Source organism: Vipera ursinii (genome assembly GCF_947247035.1).
Source record: "Vipera ursinii genome assembly, chromosome: 2".
In the NCBI taxonomy this organism is placed as follows: Eukaryota; Metazoa; Chordata; class Lepidosauria; order Squamata; family Viperidae; genus Vipera; species Vipera ursinii.
In genome coordinates, this window is record NC_139513.1 from 121,900,894 (window position 1) to 121,924,746 (window position 23,853).

A 23,853-nucleotide genomic window follows, 5' to 3' on the forward strand; every position below is an offset into this window, starting at 1 on the left:
GTGGAGGCAGGTTATTGGCTGGTAGTTAGAAAGTGTTGTTCCCAGACTTCAGGTTTTGCATTGCAGTGAGACGGGACCCAAGAAGGCAGAGCTCTGCCTTCCGTGACCAATTTTGCCCTGCTAGGAGCAAAAAGGGCCTAAAGTCACCCCGAAAAGGCGATGAAGGAGGGGTGCCTTGTCAATCACAGAGAGATGTTGGTCTCTCCCTTCGATCCAAGAAAACCCTCTAAACTGGCAGGGGAAAGACTGGCCACACCCCTGCGGCCGGCCATTAACTGCTGACAACCAAAGAACAAAAGCTTTAATAAGCACATCGTAAACAGCATGTTAGTACTGGTGAGAATATTGATCCTTTCTTTACTATTTTACAACGGAATTATCTGGGAAAGTCTCCCAAGAAGCTTAAAACCTCTGGATGTGAAAGGAAGCGGCGTTTTAAATTTTGTATGGGGGACAGAAATACACAATACTGAAATGAAAGTAATACAGAACTACAGTTTTGATAAATCTGAGATAATTGTTAAGATTTTCCCTTTGGGAAAAAAGCTATTGAGATGAAATATAAGAAATAAGACATCAATCATTTGTTTTAAAAGTGGATAATGTACTTTGGATGAGATCTAGTGGTGGATTTGAGTACAGCACTATAACTAGCTCCTTGGCTGCTTGGTGACTTTCAGCTAAAGAGGGAACACTTGCCAATAAAGGAAAATATTTTGGCATATTTATCATCCTGACCTTCATGGTCTATAAATACCTACTGGGCTTGGACTTTTAATCTCAAGAGCCAGAGGGAGAGAAAGAAAAATTTGACTTTTGAATATGTCTGGCTGCAAGGAGGTTGAATGTTATGAACACTGGGGACATTGTGGATTACAACCTTGTCTGACTGATAATTTTCAGGATACTTGAGAGAAAGGGTTATAGAAAATATTGCTATTAGGATTAGATTATAAAGGCTATATACAAATACCAGAAAACTAGAGCAAATTTTGTTCCAGTCTTACTGAGACTGGTGATACTACAGGATTTCTGGAAATGATGCCTCAAGAAAAAACAAATCCCTTTCAGAAGGAAATACTCTCTTTGCTACAGCAAATTCATCAAACAATTCTTGCACACAAAGAGGACATAAAAAGAAACCATAAAGAGACTAAAAATAACCTAGATGATATAAAGGACCAAATCTCCAACTTGAAGCTACAACTGGAAAACTCCCAGACAACGACTACAAAGTATGAACAAATAAACCAGAAATCAGAGGGTGAAACTGAAGAAATGGACTTACAGATGGAGGAGATAGGAGAAGGGAAATATGGACTGTCATACACAAATAAAATACTGCAAGACCTATCTATAACAATGAAAATACAAAAGAACCTTTACTCCTTTCTCCAAAATACACCTGATGACAAGGAAGAAGATTCTAGAAAATGGAAGATAGAGCGGGCAACAGAAACGTCTAGGGAATATGGATGGGCAGAGTTCCTCCCCCAAAATACTTTATCTAATTGTCTTTCTCATGCCAAGCAGCTTTCACAAAAATAGAAAGACTTAAAATAGCATTTTTTCTTCTTCTTCTTTTGATATGGGAAATTTGAAAATAATAGGAGGATTGGTATGAATCAATTTTTTTAGCTATATAAATATAATTAATATTAAGAAAATCATAACTGAAAAGATATTTTAAAAACTGATGGGAAATCAAACTTAAGAGCACGAACAACAGGATATTGATTTATGAATTGATATTATTGTTATTTCTATAATATTAGTAAAATATGATGAAGATAACTATATCTAATTTTGTATACGTCAATAGTACTAAGAATCGTAATTGTTTAATGAGAAGAAAAGGGAAAAACATGGGGAAGAAAGGAAGATCAAAGAAAAAATACTGGATTATGCAGTACTGAATAGATTTATATTAAAGACTCTAATGTTAAATATGTGAACCCCGACAACATGTTGTCTATTAAGCTCTAAAGATTGTAATTTTAAAAAAATAATAAAACCTATTAAAAAAAAAGAAAGTGATGTTCCTCTGTGGGGCTCTTTCATAATCAGCACTGCCCTTCCTTGTGTTAGATATTCCAGTAGAAGCCAGCTGCTAAAAGCCAGTTCATCTATGCCAGGGCTTTTCAACAAGTGGTATGGATATCGCCTGTGGTACATTGGCACCTGGCAGGTGGTATGCAACCATCCTAGAAAAGTGGTAGCAGAGAAGGGGAATGAGCTGAACTGGTGGCAGCAGCGCACAAGCCTGAGCGAGAGATGGCTGGAGCTGCAGGGGTGCCAGGGCTCAGTGGAAGTGCTAGGATCAGCGCCAGGCTCCAGCTGGAGCTCGGCGCTGATCCTGGCGCTTCTGAGCCCAGAAGAAGCGCCGATCAGCTGGAATGTTGCAGCATCTCCAGGGTCTTGTGATTTACATTCAGATGCTTGGCGACTGATTCATATTTATGATGGTCACAGTGTCCCAGGGTCATGTGAAGTGACCAAAACCTGCTGCAACCACCCAGCATACGGGGGGGGGGAATAGAAACCAAACACCCCCCACCCCACCCCCGCTGCCAATCCTCAACAGAAATGCTCAAAACAATGAAAACCTCTTGACGGGAGGAAGAGCGCTGCCGGGCAGGCAGGCAGGTGTCTTGCTCAGCTGTGGCTTGGGGGGGGGCACTTTTTTCAGTGCCATTGTAACTTCAAACAGTCACTAAGCGAACTGTTGTAAGTCGAGAACTACCTGTAGTTCATCACTTTTTTCCTTTTTTTTTTTTTTTGGTCATTAAGTTTTCGACCCCTTGCTAGGCGACTGGTGGTACTCGGATGTCGCCATACCCTAAAAGGGGCGCAATGAGTGAAAAGGTTGAAAAGCCCTGCTCTATGCTGCTAAGTGTTCATGAATGCTGTTAGTTTCTTTAGCCAGTCAGTGTGGATTATGTCCAGACCAGATGCTGTCCAGCTCTTCATGTTCTTGACTCCCTGTTAGATGTGTACTACTGTGATGGCGACTAGTTTGTTTTCTGGGAGATATGTATATAAGCGCATAAGTATCATGTTATGTTTTACCAAGAAATCTGTCTTCTAATGAATGGCCAAGTACATCCGCAGTCCACCTGTTCTACAGGTATAGGAATCTGAGCTGTGACAGATGGTGAAGTAGAGCCATGAGAACCACCTGGGGAGCGGTAATAGCATTTTTCTTGTTGCCTGCCAAGATTGGAGCCTCTGGATGCCTTGAGGTTGTATAAGATGCTCTGTAGTTCCTTTTGCTTTTGAAGAATGTGTGGCTGCCCCTTTAGTGTAGTGAGGTGGAGCAAGCAGGGGATTTAGGGGTGGGGGGTGGACATTTAACCCAGACACAGTCAGCGCCAGCCCAGAAATCTGCAGCACTGTATTTCTTTTCCTTTGTGATTCAAGCAGAAGAGACTTCTTTGGCATTAATGAATGCAACAATTAGGAGCTATAGAATTCCTTAACTGGCAGCTGGTAGCAGGTGTAAAACCTGGATGGATGTGCTTTTGCCAGTCATGGTTCACATGAAGAGCTTCTGGGGAAAAGATCAGCCTACAGCTGTGTTTGGAGGCACTGTTTAGAAGGCCCAGCTTTAATGCTTGGCAGGCCACGTTTACAAGAGGAACAAGGAAGAACAGCAAACAAGTGTTTTTACAGCTGGTCTTTCCTTGTCTTTCCTTGCATTGAAGGCATTTTTGTGTTGCGCTGAAGAGCACTTTTTTTCAAAAAGAAGATGCCATGAGCTTGATCACCAGAAGGCAATCAAGAATACAGAAAGGAAAGCTTTTAGCACAGATCCTACCAGGAATTCAAGTATTTAAATAAAACAGTTTTGTTCTAGAAAGAAATTAAGGCGAATACATTCTGTGGCTCCAAAGTACAAGGTCCTTGCTTGCCCAAGCTGAAAGGGAAGCTGAGTTCCTTACTTTACAAAAAGATGGAACTGTCTTCTTCCTAGCAAGGATGCTTGTCAGGATGCGTGGATTGAAAGGGGAGAAAGACTTCCATTGTTTGCCTGTCTCCTTCTTTGGCTTTCACCTCCTGAGTGGAGAAAACAGGCCTGCAAATCCCTGAACAGATGGCTCCGGCTGGTGACTAATGAACTGTTATCTCTGCCTGTTCTAGCATCTCTCTAGGATGCACATTTGAAGTAGAAACCTGCGGAAGTGTTTGATCTTTGTGTTAAGCTTGTTTAGAAAACAGAACTGCTGATTTTTTTATTTTTTTAAATCCTCTTTAGGACAAGTTGATCGGTTTGATCATTGAAATGTTAAAAATTCAGTGGACGGTGTGAAAATCAGAAAGGTGCAAACACTATGGGCTAGTTTGGCTTTTAGTACATTGTTTTCAGTAGATCAGAAGTGTACTTTGTGGCATGTGTATCTCATTTGGTTGGCATTTATTTTCATCCTTCCATATTTTATCTTGGTTAGGATAAGCTTTTCTGGAATCCACAACCAGTCTTGTTCAACAGTTGTAGAAATCAACCCATGAGCTATTGTGAGCAGCTTTTTATTTTATTTTATTATTTTATTTTATTTTATTTTATTATTTTATTTTATTTTATTTTATTTATTATTTTCTTTTATTTTTTATTTATTTGCTACCCATCTCAACCACAAGCTGATTTTTCTTTTCTTTTCTTTTCTTTTCTTTATTATTTTCTTTTATTTTTTATTTATTTGCTACCCATCTCAACCACAAGGTGACTCTGGGCAGTTTACAATATTTAAAAAATAAAACAATACAACAATATGAATATAATAAGAGTTAAAACATTATAAAAATACAAATTATCAGCTATAAATTAAGCTAAAAGATGGGAGGGAGGGAATAAGCTGAGCATGGGGAGGGGCAGGTGGGATCTGTTATTAATCGGTCCACCACTTCAAGCATGAGGTTCCCCTACTGGAGCCCCAGGTCAAGTGGCAGAGCCAGGTCTTCAAGCTCCTGCGGAAAATCAGGAGGATCGGAGCTGACCTCACTCCTGGGGGCAAGATGTTCCAAAGGGCAGGAGGAATGGCAAAGAAGGCTCTCCTCTTGGACCATGCCAGCCAGAATTTCCTGGCTGACGGGGCCTGCACCATGCCTTCTCTGCCAGCCCAGGTGGGCCAACCTCTAGGATGAGATGGTTCCTCAAGTAAATTTGACCCATGCCATGAAGGTAGTTTAAAGGTAGTTTTCCACACTGTGGCATCTGTGAAGAGCAGCTGGCTGTCCAGGAGTGCAGCAGGACGTCTGTAGTGAGGAAGGTTTCACATGTGCTGTTATACATGTGAAGACTTCAATATAAGTCCAAATTATAAGGTTCGAGTTATTTGCACTATAATAGAGAAGATCAAATAAAGACTTAATTCTCTGGCTATGCTTCTTATAGAATACTGCATCTATCATTTACTACAGGGCTTTTCAACCTTTTCACAGATTGTACCACTTTTAGGATATGGCAATATTCGAGTACCACCAGTCGCCTAGCAAAGGTGTCAAAAACATGACCAAAAGGGGGGGGGGAGTGATAAAGTAGTCCTTGCCTTATAACAGTTCGCTTTGTGACTTACAGAGGCGCTGAAAACAGTGACTTGTGACCATTTTTCACACTTATGACCATTGCAGCATCCCCAGGGTCACATGATTTACATTTGGATGCTTGGCAACTGATTCATATTTATGATGGTCACATTGTCCCAGGGTCCTGTGATCCCCTTTTACAACCTTCTGACAAGCAGAGTCAATGGGGAAACCAGATTCACTTAACAATTGTGGCAAGAAAAGTAGTAAAATGGAACAAAACTTATTTAACAAATTTCTCACTTAGCAACATAAATTTTGGCCTCAATTGTGGTTGTAGGTTGAGGACTATCTGTACACCCTCCTACCACACTTTTAATGGGAAACTTGTGCCTGTTTCTCAGACATTAATCTTTGCACTGTTCTATCCTATTCTCTCCCTCCACTTGTCTCAAAGATGCCTCTCCTCTTCTCCATCTCTCTTTCTCCACCCCTTCTCTTTCCCATCGTCTTTTTTCTCTCTCCTTCTCCCACCAAAACCTCCTCCTTTTGTATCCTCTCCTCTGTTCCCCTCCTCCTTTTCTCCTCAGTGCAGCTCCAGCTGACTCCTGCCCAAGGCTATGCGTTTCTCCATCTCCCTTTCCCCATCCCCTTCTCTTTCCCCATCTTTTTTCTCTCTCCCTTTCCCACCAAAACCTCCTCCTTTTGTATCCTCTCCTCTCTCCCCGCTCCCCCTCCTTTTCTTTCCAGTGCAGCTCCAGCTGACTCCTCCTGCCCAAGCCTGCACTCTGCTCCCGGAAGCGCCAATCAGCTGGAGTCCCAAACTGATCCTGGGCACTTAGCAGAGCCTGGGCAATACTGCAGCTCCAGCTGACTCTCCCACAAGCCTGTGCAGTGCTGCCGCAGCTTTAGCTCATCCTCCCACTACATTTTTTTAACACTTTTTTTTTACAGTTCTTTTCAACCCGTCGTATGCGTACCACCTGCAAGGTACCGAAGTACCACCAGTGGTTCATGTACTACGGGTTGAAAAGCACTGACTTAGTAGATAAGAATGTCACAGTTAGAGAACCTATGAAGTAATAAATATAGGTAGAGTGACTGGCTTGAGTCAGTGTCAATGGGTAGTGAAGCCTTGGCCAATTTTCATGTCCTCCAGAGTAACAGACTCCAGATGAAGTCTTTCCTTGCCTTGTCTGAAGAACCCCACATGCAGAATTCCACATTTAGATTGAGGAAAAGTAGTTTAATGAGAAGATAATACCATATAACTTTTTAATTTTCAGATTGTGTGGGTTTCTGTAACATTCTTATGACCACAGTTTATCCAGATTTAAGATTTAATTATTATCCTTCCCTTTTACTAGGGTAATTTTTTTTTACAAAATCAGTTTAGCTTGAATCAGATATAACCCTTTGGATATTTTTGAAATGGAAACTATAAATTTAAAGCTAAACCCAGGGTTGCCACTAAAGTATAATAGATAAGTAATATCCCAGGAGACAGAGGTATTTATAGAATGAGTTTGTCATATCAATGGTCTGTGCTGGGACAAAAGACAGTAAAGCATTTTCTTCCAGGTGGAAAGCACGTAGTTAAAATGGTATTTTATGAAATGATGTCATTTTTTCCAGATACACATTGTCCTTCCAGCTGACCACTTAGAAGGGGTAGCTTCAAAATTGTTTATATGTCAACTGGCCCTAACTGTACAAATTAATTTTAAGAAAAAAGGACAGTTTTCCATTAGTTTGTGTATGGTGGTGATGGTGGTAGATCAGAAATGGTCACTTCTGGCCATATCATGGTAAGTATATGGATGTTGATATTTTAAGCTTGTAATTCAAAAATATTTAGAGTTAACCTATGTCCAACCATCCATGGTGACTCAAAATAGAAAAGTTAGAATGTGAATTCTCTTTTTCACCTGTTAAGCAGTCTGCTTTGTTTGCATCTTCTTCCTTGGTTTTTAATACTTAACCTATACTTAGATTCTTGTAATAACAAGCTTCAGCATAATTTAATGATACCCGTATTAAAGTAATTGGCTTGAAAAAGAGCAAAGATTGCGAGAGGTTAGAAGGCCACAATAATAGAGGGAGTAGATATACTTTCTTCAACTGTCTTTTTTAAGTAAAGCACTTTCCCTTGAGGGGACATCAAGCAATAATGACTTTTAATCATAAAGGTGTATAATAAAGGAGATTATATTTCAAATCCCCTATAAGCATGGGTGCCAATGTTTGTACAAGAATGTGTCAACTGAGCAGATTTTATTGGCACATTCACTTTCTATTTAAACTTATTCCAGGGTGCTCTCGTTTCTCAAAATTATGGTTAAACCAGTTGGGTAATTTTGTCCCTTCAATTACATACAAGTCTGGTCTTGTGAATCAAACTGAGCAAAACCAGAGAAACTGTAGAGTAGCTTTCCCCTCCTTGGTGTCTTCTAGGCATGTTGAGATCAGGAGTGTCTTGGACATTAATAGTTGAGAATTTTTGGAAGGTGCATCTATACATACCTAGAGGGACACCAGGTTGAGGGAAGATTCAGAATACTTATTATCTTGACTGAAGCAGGATAATGCATTTGTAGGATGCTGTTCCGATGATAGAAATCATTACTATCAAGCAAAGAAAATCTGTCTTATTCCCAGCACGCATGGACCCCTTTACACTATGCTAGCTCAGTGTAAATGCTCAGCGTACAAAAATAGTGCAGAGGAGGTTGACGTGAGGACTGGAAAGCCTTTTCTTCCTAGTACAATTTCATAACTGTCTCTGTATCCTTAATGGAGTAGTACATTTAGTTATAGATCAGCCTTCCAACTGCCTGAGATTCAGTCAATTCCAGCGTTAGGCATGTACTCTTGTGGTTGAAGAATGTTCTGTGTGCACAACCTGATCCCTCCCCCCCTCCTTCTTCCAATTGCATGCAAGCCAAATTAAAAACAAATTGTGAAAAATGGGAATGGAAGTGGCGTCATGTTGCTTTTGGGATGAAGCACACTTTTCTTTTTCCCTTTGTACAAGCTATCAGAGTTGTAAGCCTAAGTAACCATCTTCCCACGCAGTTAAAAAACAGCGAGTGGGAGGGACTGTATGAAAAGCTTTGCAGTCAGTTGTTATTTAAAATGAATTCAAATCTAATCATCTTTCTGTCTAATAGCAAAGTCAGCTGATGAGCGCCAACAAGATTGTAGCCAAAATGGGGCCGCTGAGAAATAAGAGGAATATATCACCATGCTCCGGGGAAACATTGATGATTGCAAAAGTAGGGAAAATATTTGCAGGATAGGAAAGGAGGGAAAAATAAGCCCAGCAGTCTAAGGATGACTGTGTAGCTACAATACAATGGGAATGAGAAGCAGAAAAGGGGAGAAAAGAAACTAGAAGACTTCACTCTTTTTTTTTGGTAGATTCCAGTTTGTCAGTTATCAATCAACCAGCAATAAAAATAAATGTCCCAAACTGTTAGGATAGGAATGTTAGGAAGATTTCTGTGATGGACATTATAGCAATGGCACTTAGATTTATATACCGCATAATAGTGATTTACAGCATGCTCTGGGTGGTTTACATGTCAGCATATTGCCCCCTTTAGTCTGGGCCCTCATTTTACCAACTTTGGAAGGATGAAGGGCTGAGTCAATCCTGAGCCCTCGTCAGGATTGCACTCTCCGGGCTGTGGACAGAGTGTGCCTGCAATAATTGCATTATAACCATTGTGCCATCAGGGCTCCGTATCCAAGAACAGTACTAAATATTAAGCCTATCTTGTTTCAGAAGTACCGGTTAAGACTGCAAATTATTCGGAGGGTTGCACAGAAGACATTTGAGATGAGACTACCGCTAAAGTGCCTTGCTAAAAGCTTTGTGCAGCCCTAGAGCTAGTTTGAGAACCTCTTGGTGTAATAGTTAAAGTCACTGGGCTAGATAGTAGGAGACCATGGTTCTAGATCTGCTTTCAGCACAAAGACAGCTGGGTAATATTCAACCAGTTGCTCTTTCTCAGCCTTAGGAAAGAGGCAGTCATAATCCATTTCTAAAATTCTTTCATGAACACTCACTCCATGGATTTGTCCAGGCAGTCATCAGGTTTCAAGGTAGATTTGAAGGAACACACATCCGAAAAATGAATTTAGGCTTCTTGGTGCTATCCTTTGACCTTTTGTTATAAGCAGAAAGAAGGGCACAGGTACAAGATCAGGTAGAAGATTTCACTGGAGCAATTTAAAATTATAGGAGAACTGGATATCTGACGAAAGGAAGCAATGGGTGGACAGACTGTTAGCCCTTCAAGGTAGTCCATACAATAACAGAATGTTCCAAGGAAAGAGATGAAAATATCCCTCTTTCTTTCATTTTTATTCTCCTGAAGACTAGGGGAAAATCCCTTCTGAAGCATTTTCAGCATCTCTCCTCTTAAGTTCACTTATCAGACCATTGTCTAGACCAGACGTCCCCAACCTTTTGGGCACCAGGTACCAGTTACATGGAGAGAGGTTTTTCCGCAGACCAGAGGGTGCGTGGTTTTGTGTACTGCCTGCATTCTGCAGATGGGGCTTTGCTTGTTTGTGCGGACTGGTTGCTGGCATGCCGCAGCCTGGTACTGGTCCACGGACCGGGGGTTGGGAACCCCTGGTCTAGAGTGTGGCTTTTCCTTGTTCCCCCCAAAATCATTTCCACATGCTATTCCTTAATCTGGTACCTTCCATTTATGCAGAGAATATAAATCTCATCAGATCAACAAAGTAAAGTTGCTTTGAGAGAGAGACAGTGTGGTGGTTAAATATACTAGATAGGGAGCAGGGAAACCTGACTTCTGGCCCTGCATAAAACAGTGACTTTGGACTACTCACTGTCACTCAACCTGGGAAAATGACACGGTATTGGCAAGAACACTGCACAGACCTTCCACATAGTCATCACAAATCAGGGCAAATTTGAAGGGCCATAATAATAACAAGAACGCCGATTGCACGAGGTTAGAAAAGGCAAATCTGTGCTATGAATTGGTGTCAATTCCCAATTAAATTGAGTGGTATTCGTTGGACCTATAAATTGATAAACCCATCAATTTATTTCATGAATGTACTTTTGAGACTCAGTTTAGACTTTTATAACAGGATATTGAAGAAAAGAGGAGCAGTTTGTCTAGAGATTCTAGTAAAGCAAAGGATGGAAAATCAACACTGCACAAAACGGGCTCTATGCTTTCAGCCTCTCAAAAACCTTTGATGAAAATTGTCAGGACGTATAATTTTGAATGGAAGTATTATTAGAAAAAGATGTGTTCTGTTTGTCATCCTTAGTCCATCTCATCCACGTAGTCTTTTTGCTCTGATGCCCCTCTTATTGTTCACTGAGAAGATGTCCTCACAGCACAGCCTCCATCTTGGTGCCAACCAACTGCAGAGGCAGGCTGAAGCAGGGTCAAGGTGACCCACCAGAAACATGCTGCTTTCTATGGAAAGTGGGGAAAATACTCATATGTTAACCTTCTGCAGAACATGAGGAGTAGCTGTCAGAAGCTCCAATTGTACCACTGTAGCATGGCCTCCTCTTAGGTGGAGGACACTGAACAGTTATACACCGTGGCTGCCTGATGAACTGACACTTCATCAATGCATCCTGTTTCTTGCTTGGTTAGGTTTTTTGTTTCACATATGGGAATTCCCTTCTTAGGGAAGACAATCCCATGTCTACCAAGAGGTCAAGATTCCCATCAGCACCCAAATCTTTACACGGATGAGGAAGAAAGGAAGGGAGGTGGAGAGAAGCTCTCTGATAGCACCTAGCAAAGGGAAAGGATTGGATTCTAGCCAAGAGGTTTATCGCCTTGCCGATGATTTTACCTTCCCCTTATTTGGAAAGAGGTAGAAAAGATTTAGAGTCCTTGCGGTAGAAGCCTTTTAATGGGAATTGGTAAGTTGAAAGATGGCAGTGAAGAAGGAGGATGACCAGCAGAGATTGTGCTCACATGGGCAGAGACAATTTCCATTCCTGTGCAAGTGAGGAATTTAAAGTGGGGGGGGCTCCAGACAGAAGAATTAATTGCTTCCCAGGCAACAATGCTACTTGAGTCAACCTTGACGACAACCCTTTTAAAAGCCACATGCTCTCCTCCTCTCTCAACATTTTTGTATGTAGATGAGCCCTTCCATTCTGAAATGCCAAAACCGATATGGTTCAGCAGATAGGCACTTAAGCTTGATGGTTTTTATTCAGGTTTTGGACTGATAGTTATCTTCTCAGGGCTATATAGTTCAGGAAGATAGAACACATTTATAAATCATATGTTCTAGAATCAGAATGTAATCCTTTGTGTGGTATAAGTGTAATTGCTATTGCTATATTCAGCTGAATGGAACTTGTTTTGGACGGAACACGCAAAGCATCTGGTTGTAGCCCATAAGTCCCTCATTCATGCAAGAAACTCAACATTTGTCTAAATCTGAATAAAATTGTGATTGATTTACATCAAAATACATTACATTTTTTATCTTTTTCATTATAAACCCACTTTTGTCCTTCATATCTTCCGTTATTTGCATAGCCCAGGGCCACACAGTCTTTTTGCCTCATTTTACTTAATGTAAAATGGGGATAACAGTCACCTACCTTAGAGAGCAATTGCAGACCTGCAATGCCAGTTGTGAGCTGTCTGTTCATGTCATGAATAGCTAAGCGTGTACTGCATTTATTCATGGCTGAAGGGGGGATTTTAAAGTGGGCTTCTCCAGCCTTACTCTGCTGTTCTGACATCGTAGTGGCTGATAGTAGATGCAAATGCTCTATTTTTTAATCCTGGGTTGTTCTACGGACACGATTAACAAATTCATATTGGTGCCCATTATTATTATTTTCCCTGTTCCATTGTCTGTACTAAACAGGATGCATTATGAATGAGGTATGTAAAACTTTCAGACTGAATATTTATCTGGAAAAATAAAACGTTGCTTGAAAACACACAGCAGAGTAGCTAAGTGAACTGTCTTCAAGCTAATTCTTTCTCCATCCTGTCTGTTTTGTGTTCGTGTCTCTCTCCTTCTCTCTCTCTCTTGGATGGAACCGGAGCAGATTCAGCAAAGGAAGCCCCAGCTTCTTGAAAACAGTGATGGGTCAAAGGATTCAGATAGCTCTGCAGGCCGGCGAGGCAGCTTGAACAGGAAGCACGAAAGGTGGAAGAATCGTCTGGATAATCCTGGCGTGCTGGTTGCCAAAGTGGTGAGGGCCGTCACAGTGAAGCACGAACCAAGCTTCCAGCTGCCAGTCTACTTGGATACTTCCAGCCGAAGGAACCGGACGCAGCTTAGAAGGGATGCCCAGCTGGCCATGTTCCAGCACGGAGACACTGGCAGCGTGGAAGGGGCCCCGCAGCCTACGGAGAACAACTTCACTCCAAAGTGTGAAATCACAGGCAAAGATGCGCTGTCTGCATTAGCCAGAGCTAGCAGCAAGCAGTGTCAGCAGGAGATTGCCAATGTGGTGTGCCTGCACCAAGCTGGAAACCTGATGCCACGGTCAGTACCACGGCAGTGCCAGCTCTCAGGTGAGAATGGAGAATTGTCCCCCATGAACTGAGTGGGAGTGTGCGAGCCTTGTATCAGGACAGGGATGATTATCCTTTCCATATGCACAGTTTAGGAGTGCAGCTGCCCCTTGGCTTAGGCCCATTTACCAACACCTGAGTTGTTCCTCTTGGGATGCCAGCCCACAGTCCTGTCCCAGCCTTGCTGATTGGGAACCTTCACCTCCTCCTGCCCAGGCCATCCCTTGGAGTGCAGACCTCTTGCATTCAGAACATCTGCTGTGTCACACAGCCGTGGCCACCAACATAATAACCTGTGACAGACTCCTTGATTAAAGGAGGTACAGACTGTCCAATTAAGGCCGTTCTGTTGACTAAATGAATTCTACTTGTAATGAGGTTGGTTGCTCCACTGATGTTATTTCAGCGTCTGAGAGGTTGCCAACTAGCCAAGGGGAGAAAAGGGGAAAGGGTTAGTCTGAATGCCGCAAGACTTAATCAGGAAAGCTTATCTTTCTGGGGAAAGTACAGGTAGTCCTCGACTTGCAACTATTCATTTAGTGGCTGTTCAAAGTTACAGTGGCACTCAAAAATTGACTCATGACTGTTTTGGACATAACCATCGCAGTATCCCCACAGTCATGTAATCAAAATTCAGACCCTTGGCAACTGACTTATATTTATGAGGGTTGCAGTGTCCCGGGGTCATGTGGTCACCTTTTGTGACCTGCTAACAAGCAGAGTCAATGAGGAAGCCACATTCACTTAACAACCGTGTTAGTAACTTAACTGTGGTGATTCACTTAACAACTGTGGTTAAAAAAGGTTGTAAAATGGGGCAAAACACACTTAACAACTACCTTGCTTAACAACAGAAATTGTTGGGCTCAGTTGTGGTCATAAGCTGAGGACTACCTGTAGTGGTATGTGGAGAAAAGGCAGTGATGAGATGGCTTATGACAGAGTTACATTCTTTTACACAGACACACACACACACAGAGCTGCTGTTTCTGCCGCCTCATCTAGCGTCCTTCTGAAAAAAGGGACAGACAGATCCTAAGGAATTGCTTGCAGAGGAATTTGAAAATAGCTTGAAGATCTTCCACCTCTACTAGGAACAGTTCAAATGTCAGTAATCCCTGAGATGTGCAACCAAGACAAACCGGAATGGCTGTGTGCAACATGATTTCCTTTCCCCATTTCCCGCTTTTTTCTAGTATGTGGTAATTGCTGTGAGACATTCCTGTTCTCAGACCTCTCGCTGAACTTAAGGGTGAACATTCTTGTTTCTTAAGGCCCGATACCTGCAAAAAGATAAGGGCCCAACTCCCCAAAATCTACCATTAAAAATTGAAGGCAGAACTCTCTAAACTTTATACTTGGCAAAAATAAAATTAAAATGTAGCAAAGTGACAACCTCTGAATCCAAAAAGTTAAATCTTGGACATATCTCGACGATCATTCTTGGCCTCATCCTGGGTACTGAGTGCCATGAGGCATTTTTGAACCCATGTTTGCAAACATGTGTGGACTAGGGTAGCAGCAGAGTTGAATCTGGAGAGTGAGAGATGAGAGTTCTTAAACCCAGAAGAAGAAACAATTCTGTCTCCCCCATCTAGACCAACCCGAATAGCAGCACTTGGCAGTAGCTCCAAGGCTGAACTAGAAAATAGAATGGAATAGGAATAGAAATAGAATACTTTATTGACCAAGTATGATAGGACATACAAGGAATTTGTCGCCGGTGCATAAGCTCACAGTGTATAAGTTACAAACAACAATTGATAAATCATAAGAAACTAATAGGAGAAGGTAGCAGGAAAGAGGAGAAGAGGAAAAAAGATGAGAAATGAGACAGTGCTGTGGGAATTAAGTGTTCAGCAGAGCAGTGGGGGGGGTCTTTACGTCTGGTTGTTTTGGCATGCAGTGCTCGATAGCAGGGATTCCCAACCCCCGGTCCGTGGACCAGTACTGGGCCGCAGCATGCCAGCAACCGGGCCGCGCAAACAAGCAAAGCCCCATCTGTGGGATGCAGGCCGCATACAAAACCACACACCCTCCAGTCCACGGAAAAACCTTGCTCCACGGAACTGGTCCCCGGTGCCCCAAAGGTTGGGGACCTCTACTCTACAGCAGGGACCTGAGGGGAGAAGTAGAAGTAGAAGTCAAGGTCTCGACTTCAGCCCTAGCACCACTGGTGCCACTCAAAAAGGCTGCCTCCCGCTGTTCCCCAAGGGGCAATTGTCCCTGCAGTCCAGCACTCCCCAGGAATGGCCACTTGCCATTTACCTTCGGGTAGTGTTCTCTTTCTGTTGACAGACCTCTACGGCCTACCCAAGGCTGTTCTAGGTCGCACAAGGTCTTAGTTATTGAAGGGGCAGCTTCTGAAAACTGCACCTAAGCACATGATTTTTGAAGGCTCCAGAGTTTTGCAAGAACCTGTCCCTCTCGCACAACTTCTGGGGGGGTCCAAGGGTTGCATGAGAGACACCACATTCTGGCACAGCCTCCGAAAATTGCACAGGAACAGGGTGTGCTTTCAAGAGTAGTTACTGTCAGGTGTTGGTGGACACTGGTGTGTCATCCAAAACATTTTGGCGTGTCACATTTGACACACGTTACATAAGTGCACCATCACTGGCATGCCTGGCAAACACAAATGTAAAAAGATATGGGACACAAGGAATGAAATAAATCAAATGCATTCTGTAGCTTCCTTCTGGTAAATGTCTGACTGAGGAAATCAGTCTTCTGATATGACAGTTGGGTCAAAAAAAGTATAATTATAAAGTATAATTAAAAAAACCTTTATGAAGTACAGAGGAAATGTAAGCCTGCTTTTTAAACTCTATGCAGTTAAACATTCTGTGGCAAAAGAGATAAAAATAGAGAGCTGCTAAAAATAAAGATGGGAATCATCCATAAAAAGCAGTCACAGCAGATATAAAATTGGGAGAGATCCAAGGTGTAGTAAGGGCTCTGCTGCTCAAAGAGCCCAGGGTATAATAACTGGCTTGCACAGATACAGTAATCCTCAGAAACAGGACAGTAGTCATCATAGACAAAGACTGTAACAAGCATACACTTTACAGTAAATCAAAGATCCAATCACAGATTCTTGGCAAAAAAACTTTTACCTATACCTTAGAGACAAACTGAATTCCTGAACTGAAAGATTATTCTTTGCTTCCCTGGAGTTCCCCGGTTGGAACGTTTAATGAGGGTCCCAGGAGCATTCTTTCCTTTTAGCTCCTTTCTTCTGGCCTTGCTACGCTGGTCCTTTCTCCTTTTGTATTCCCATTTCTATTTTTTTAAAAGGGGCCTTTTTACCCAAATAGGGAAGGTATTAGGAGCAGTATTTTCTGGGCTTTGTGAGCAAGAGCCTGTCACCCTCAGGAAGATCCTGCTTGGCCACCTGGGGCGATGGGGCTATCCCCATACCAGTTAGATAGAGAGGAGTAATGGTGCACTGAGAATGTGGCTTTTGCTCACCTCTCTTGAGGTTTCTAGCACAGCACAAGCTTTCCAGCAGCTGTTGTGATTCAGGATCAGCCTGTGGGTTCGGCAGTTGGGTCGGACGACTCAGAGGAGGAGGAGGGGGGTGTTGAAGAGCTTGCTGAGGGGATTGGACAGCTTGATGAGAGCCCCCAGCAAGGCCCCTCTCATCTGGTCACGATGCAGACCCAGCTGTGTGAGCCTGACAGCGTGGATGAAGATGACCCACAGCTGGCCCTGTTCAAGGACGCCCGACGCAGGAGGCAGTCAGTCAGGAGTAAACAGAGGAAGGCAATGGGGCACCTCGGAAAGAGGCACAGAGAGGCCACGCCCTGAACTGTATTTAAGGGGAATGTGTGGGAGGGCTGGTTTGCTGAAGGCAACCGCTTGGATTGTTCCTGCTTCTTAGCTCGTGTTTTATGGTTGGTGTCTTGTCTTGCTCTGTTTTATGTGAATAAATTTGGCAGGCGTAATTCCAGCCTCTTGCCGTTTCTAAAGGGGTTGTCCCTGCCTTTTCTGCATGGCCGGTAGCAGGCTGGTACAGAACAGCAGCTGCAAGTTGGATCAAAATAGGGAGTTGCCATTAGTGCTGTCGTTCCTTATTGTGTGTGTGTGGACCAGGAGAAGTTTGGCTTGTAATCTAAAGGTCACTTGGCCTAAGGAGCTTATTCAGTGGCTCCCCGCTTTTCTCATTCAGACCATGCTGATCGTAGATGTGATCCCTTTCAATCTCTGCAGGGAAGGTTAGTCCTGTGATCCAATGGGATGAGAGCAAAATGGTCCGGGCCTCCATGGACAAGCCAGTTCGAATTGCATACATGCTTGTGGTTCATGGGAGAGCCATTCGCCAGCTGAAGCGCCTCATAAAGGCTGTGTATCACCAGCAGCATTTCTTCTACATACATGTGGACAAGGTAAGACATGTGGCATTTAAGAGGAGAGTAATGACATAAAATGAGCCAGGGGTCCACAGATCTCTAGACCACAGGTCTGCAACCTGTGGCTCCAGAGCTGCATGCGGCTCTTTCAGCCATCTCTTGCGGCTCCCAGTCCTCTGTCATGTGCAGTCCAAAAAAAAAAGTGGGACTAAAAAAGTTCAACCAATCAATTCAAATATGCAGGGTAGGTGCATATCTCACCTTGGCTCCACTCTTCAGTCAAACCCTGTTCTGCACATGCACACATGTACGCGCATGTGCACACATTTTTTGTGGCTCCCAGTTTTTCCTTTTGTGAGGGAACCGGTTCCGAGTGGCTCTTTCACTGTTTCAGGTTGCTGACCCCTGCTCTAGACCAAAGCATCTGTTTCTCAGCTTCTATCCTCTGCTATACTAGATATGGGAATCTCATTTCCTGTGTGTATGCGCTGTAGACAATACAAAAGAAGAGGTGATATTTGCTTACTCACATCCTTCCTACATGCAGTCCAGATTTTATTATGAATAAATGAATGGTTGGATAAAGCAGACCTCATGGGTCTACCCTCTTTTGGAAAGACAGACAAAAATCCCAAGCTATCCACCACAAACAGGGTGGGTTGGCATTGAGAATACCCAGGGGAAGCTGATGTCCACTTTACCCCTTAATGTCTTCTTACAACTAGCCAAAACCAGACTGAAAATTTTGATACTGCCTATTTTACTAGATGTCCTGTTGCACTGAGATCCTTGCAGATCCCTTTTAAAAAAAGACAAGTCGATTTTATTTTTCTTTATTCAATATTTGATTAAAGCCAGGAGCTATAGTCTTCATTTTGGGTCCTTGAGGGAGTTAGAAAAAATTTCTCAGTGGCAGGTAGCCCTTGTGGATGAAACCAACTTTCATGATCGGTGTTGTGTTTTGCCTTCATCCACACTCCACCTGCTTTGTTCCCTATGTTGTCTTGAAACCTCCAGAATTCTGTTGCAAAAGTCAATGGAAAAATGCTCAATCAGTGAACAAAATAATTTATGTCTGTGGTGTTGGGCATTTCTATTTCAAGGCGTCCCAAAGGATGTTTTTTTAACCCAAACCTGTTCTTATGTGTATATATTTTGCATTGATTCCCTAGAATTTTTCATCAGCCTTCTACTCTATAATAATATGATGGTTCAGACGCTGGCTAACCACATTGGCAAAAACCTCTAAGACATCTTGTGGTGCATGTTGAGATAAAGCACCAGTTTAAATATACAAATTTAGAGGAAGGCATACGTTAAAATAACAAGGTCCAGAGTTTTGGATGAATAGAGTTTCCTGATTTGCTTCCTGCTAATCACTGTTTGGTTTGGACACAAGGAAAACCTTTGGGGAAAGCAAGACAAATCCTAAGATTTAATGCATAATCAGTGGGAGTCTTGCACTTCAGATGGTTTAGAGTACCAGTATTTACCATGCTGTTCAAGTTAATTAGGTTAATTAACCTAATTAATTAGGTTAATTTCAGTGGAAGGGCTGCAGAACTTGAAAGGGTAAAGCAGAGATGAGGATAGTGTAGGAAGCAGCTGTTTGCATAGTTGGCAGAACAATACCTCTGAAACAAAGAATAAATATAAAGTCTTGTGTCAATATCAGAAATTCTATCTTGTTCTAGTAGACGTGGGGTTTTGTTCTGAAGTTGTTGTTTGGTTTTTTTTTACAAAATATACATATTATCAGTGTGTTGTTAACTTTATTTTTAATGTGAAAGCCGGACATCTGAGGATCAACCTATTCTCCAAAGCGCCTGAAGGTAGGACAAGAAGCAACAGATGGAAACTAATCAAGGAGAGAAGCAACCTAGAACTAAGGAGAAATTTCCTGACAGTTAGAACAATTAATCAGTGGAACAACCTGCCTCCAGAAGTTGTGAATGCTCCAACACTGGAAGTTTTTAAGAAGAGACTGGACAACCATTTGTCTGAATGATATAGGGCTTCCTGCCTGAGCAGGGGGTTGGACTAGAAGACCTCCAAGGTCCCTTCCAACTCTGTTACTCTGTATCTTGCAAATGAAAGCTGACATGTGAAACTTCTGTCAAAGCCAGCATTTCTGTATTTATTTCCACCCACCCATCCATTTGTAAGTGGCTTCAATAACTCAGATAAATCTAGGCAACTTATATAAATAGGATTAAAACAACTATCAGAATAACAAAAGGATAAGAAGCAAAAACTCCAGTCTATATACGTATTATACCTGGGGAATAATAGGTTCAATGGTTAAAACAATAAAATCAACTACAATACCAGGGAGGTAAGTCTCTGTGCCGCACCCCAGAACTTGCTGGAGCTTCTTTACATGCTTGCACTACCAGACACCTTCTGGGAAAGAAGGGGCCAAAGGGAGATGTGGTGATCCTCAAGGTATCCTAAGCCCTGGCATTCAATTTCCTCTCCCTGTTCCCGTCTCCTTTACAGCGTTCTACGTACCTGCACCGTGAAGTGATGGAGCTGGCCCAGCGTTATCCTAACATCCTGGTTACCCCCTGGCGCATGGTCACGATCTGGGGTGGGGCCAGCTTGCTGAAGATGTACCTGCGCAGCATGAAGGACCTGCTGGAGGTGACAGACTGGGCTTGGGACTATTTCATCAATTTGAGTGCCACCGACTACCCCACCAGGTCAGTCTTTAGGAAAAGGAAAGGCGCAGCAGGCAGCAAAGGGTTATGCTGATGACCTATGAACATTGAGATCACATGAGACAAGCTTTGAATGGAAAGCATCAGGGTTCTCCTTCTTCCCACCCCCCACCCCCCAGTTTAATGCAGAAATGCAGGTAGGAAAACAAAGAGGGAATTTCAGAGCACACAAGAGGCCACAGCATATGAGAAGTTTTGGTGCTGAGTGGGTTGGGTTAGAACTGAAGAACCGTCTTGGATGAGAAGTGAAATGTTTTCAAAGGAAAAAAAATCAAGAAAGTCCAGTTGCCTTTTGGAAAAGGACCTTTGGGACAATGACAGGAGACACGGTTTGGTCCTGGATTTTGCCAAAGCCTCTCAATAACTAGATAACTGTTGCTTGAAAGATACAGGAGACAAGGAAAATGACTATTAAAAAGGAAGGTTGGGAAACGTATATGTGGTTAAGTGGAAATCTACGTAGATGAGAACGTATTAATTCTGCTCTGTTTGCATCTGTTCTCTGCTCTTCCTCATTCCTCTCTTCTCCGATCCCTCTCTTCCTTTTGTTTTCTTGTCTTCGAGCTCAGTCTTAATCTGATTCTTCTCGGAATAGGACAGTGCTGCAGAGACACTTTTAGAAGCAATTGGGGATAGAAGCTCTGCCATCCTACTAGGAAGGTTTCACACATTTAGAGGACACCCAGATTGGAAAGATGGCCTTAAAAGTTTAGGCTTTTTTACTATGCATGTCATGTGTGCCGATTCCCCTTTTCTAAAGAACTGTTCTATAACCTCTAAAAAATTTCCTCTTTAAATAAATTTGTTCTAGTATTTGTCTATCCAGGAACAAATTCACGTCCCTGACAAAGTGTTTGGTGTTGCATTTTCTATTCTATTGTTGAAAAGATTAGTAATGATTTTATGGCAGTCTTATCTGTGTGCAAGTGTATAAAGTGTATGAGTCCTTCGGGAGAAGGGCGGTATACAAATTTAATAGATGATAGATAGATAGATAGATAGATAGATAGATAGATAGATAGATAGATAGATAGATAGATAGATAGATAAACAAACAAGATTCTTTGTACAATGGGAGCCCTGACAAAACAGAATTTCCAGTCGTGTATGGGTGGTACAGCTTTATAACTGGTCTAATTTCAGAGCTTCCACAAATGTGTATATATTGGAACTCCATTCTTCCTCTCTCCTGATCATGACTTAAAGTTTGAAGGTGTATTGGACTAACTTATCACAGGGCCCATCCAGCCAAAGTATGGGCAAAGAATTGTGGGTTTTGTAATCCAAAACATTTGGATGTACTTCAGGTTGCCTTCCCCAGAAAGCTGACCAGTCTCCTGTCAGTTTTCTGCTTTTTCTAATTCTTTCTTTTGATTTGCTGCCCCCTGCAGGACCAATGAGGAGCTGGTGACATTTCTAACAAAATATCGGGACAAGAATTTTTTGAAGTCTCATGGACGAGATAATGCTAGGTAATTCGGAGAGTTTTGACATTGGGATTAAAAATGGCAAAAAAGCCCAAAAGCCCAGATAAATTGCTGTTGGACAGAGTGCATTCTTGGCTGTGGTGCCCCAGTTGTAAATACCCTGCCTAGATCACCTGGCAACTGCTGTTTTCCCTCTTCAGACCCAGATAGACTTTATAATATTTATTATACTATCTTTTAGTTGTCTGTTGTTCTTTGAATATTTATGAACTTTTAAAATGCATAGAAGCCTTTCCCACTGCCGTTAACCTTGTTTTCATTTTATCCTGTGCGGCTGTTTTTATCTTTTATTTAGATTTTATGACTTAATAATTTTTAAATGTTCTTGTCTTTTAACATGTTTTTTGCCAGCTAGAGATTTGCTGCTATTAAATACTATCTATAAAAAGAGAGGAAAAGAGTAGCTAAACAAATGAATGGTTAAAAAGATGCCATTGGTTGCAGTCATATCACATTCCTGTAGTATGGCAAGTTCATGGCACTTGAATAGATTCTGTTGCTTTATTCACAAGAAACCGAACATAATCGAAACCTATATCTGAAATCCATTTAGAAATAATAGCATTTTTCTTTGTTGTCTTTCTGAGTTTTTTGCTGAATCGTGTCTTCAAAAAGAGCTCCAAACTTCATAATTGTAAAAAAAAGAAAAGCATTCAAAAATGTGAAAAGCTTTGGAGCTATTTTTGATTACAGGCTCCGATTTAGAGGAGTCTTTTTTTGGGGGGGAGCAAAAATCGTATGTTCACTTTGTAGTTTCTACTCCCAGTAATTATCAAAAAAATGATCTTTCAGCATCTTCCACAACTTATCTTCATTTGCTCGTTAAATGCTGTAAAGAAAAAAGCTCCTGGAATGTGTAGTGTTGGCAGAATCATGGCAGCTTTTGAAGCCTCCAATGGTTAATCAGACCAAACCAAAATCTTGCAAACAACCCAGTTTCCAAAATTGAAGCTGGAAGATCTAAAGGCTGTGAATCGATATGATTATGCCGATTGCCTGGAACTCTCAGATTATAGAATCCAAAGTTTTCAAAGCGCAGTGTTCTAGAACTCTTCTTGTTCAAAACTTAATTCCTAAAATTCCATGTTGCTTCCTAGTGAATCTGAGGCATTCATCTCTGCATAGGTTCATCAAGAAGCAGGGCCTAGACAGACTTTTCCATGAATGTGACTCGCATATGTGGCGACTGGGTGAACGGCAGATCCCAGATGGTATCGTGGTAGATGGTGGCTCAGATTGGTTTGCCCTAACGCGCAGTTTTGTGGAATATGTGGTGTACACCAGCGATCAATTGGTCTCCCAGCTGCAACAGTTCTACACATACACACTTCTTCCAGCAGAGGTAGGTTAATCAATTGTAGAGGCTTCAGGTTGATTGTGGTGAATGGGTAGGGGTTTTTTTATGAGATGGAAGCTTTGTACAGCCAATACAGCCGATAACAGGCTGACTTAATTTATGTATGTAAGGAAATAAATCAGGCTTCTAATAGCATTCCTTCCCTGCTTCCCAAGTCTCCATTTTCTAAGCCTTACTGTGTTTAACTGAGATAAATGCATACATATTTTTTATATTTATATTTTATATTTATTAAATTTTTATACCGCCCTTCTCCCGAAGGACTCAGGGCAGTGTACAGGGCAATACATATTAAAAACGAAGTACAAAAGTTAAAAAACAATTAAATATTATGCCCGATATGAACAGTAATTAAAACCATATTAAAAACCCAGCCCTTAACCCATCAAACCAGGCCGGATTGCTCAAATAAATAGGTTTTTAGATCCCGCCAGAAGGAGCGAAGGTCGGGGGCCATCTGGAGCTCGACCGGCAAGCGGTTCCACAGGTCTGGCGCGCCCACAGAGAACGCCCTGCCCCCAAGGGGCCACCAATCGACATTCTTTGATCGGAGGCACCCTGAGGAGGCCCTCTCTGTGGGAGCGCACTGGACGGAGGGAGGTTGACGCCGGCCGCAGGTGTCACTTCGGCTGCCTCTATTTGTTTTCTTAGTGATTTTTTATTGTACCTCTCTTTGGGCTGGGTTCTAGTCTCTCATATTTTGCAAATTCTGATGCTACTTAAGTAATAATCCTTTCTAAGAAAAAAAATATTGCTTAACTAGAAGAAAAGGAACAGCCTGGCATAGAAAGCAGAACCAAATATTGCATAATTTTGAGCTCTTAACAACCCCTCGTCCGTGAAAGCAGGAAAGACGCA

General features: G+C 42.1%; 1 protein-coding gene across 1 annotated transcript in view; it reads left to right on the forward strand.

Annotated features, from left to right (window-relative positions):
* The window catches only part of XYLT2 (xylosyltransferase 2), a gene marked incomplete at its 5' end in the record, with an annotated part of 48,793 nt that overhangs the window by 9,362 nt on the left and 15,578 nt on the right, over positions 1-23,853 (forward strand). Inside the window, 5 exons of the mRNA XM_083351580.1 lie at positions 12,608-13,079; positions 17,292-17,467; positions 19,931-20,133; positions 21,543-21,623; positions 22,764-22,980. Of these exons, the coding sequence (XP_083207706.1) occupies positions 12,608-13,079; positions 17,292-17,467; positions 19,931-20,133; positions 21,543-21,623; positions 22,764-22,980 (1,149 nt within the window). The remainder of the gene's footprint in view (positions 1-12,607; positions 13,080-17,291; positions 17,468-19,930; positions 20,134-21,542; positions 21,624-22,763; positions 22,981-23,853) is intronic.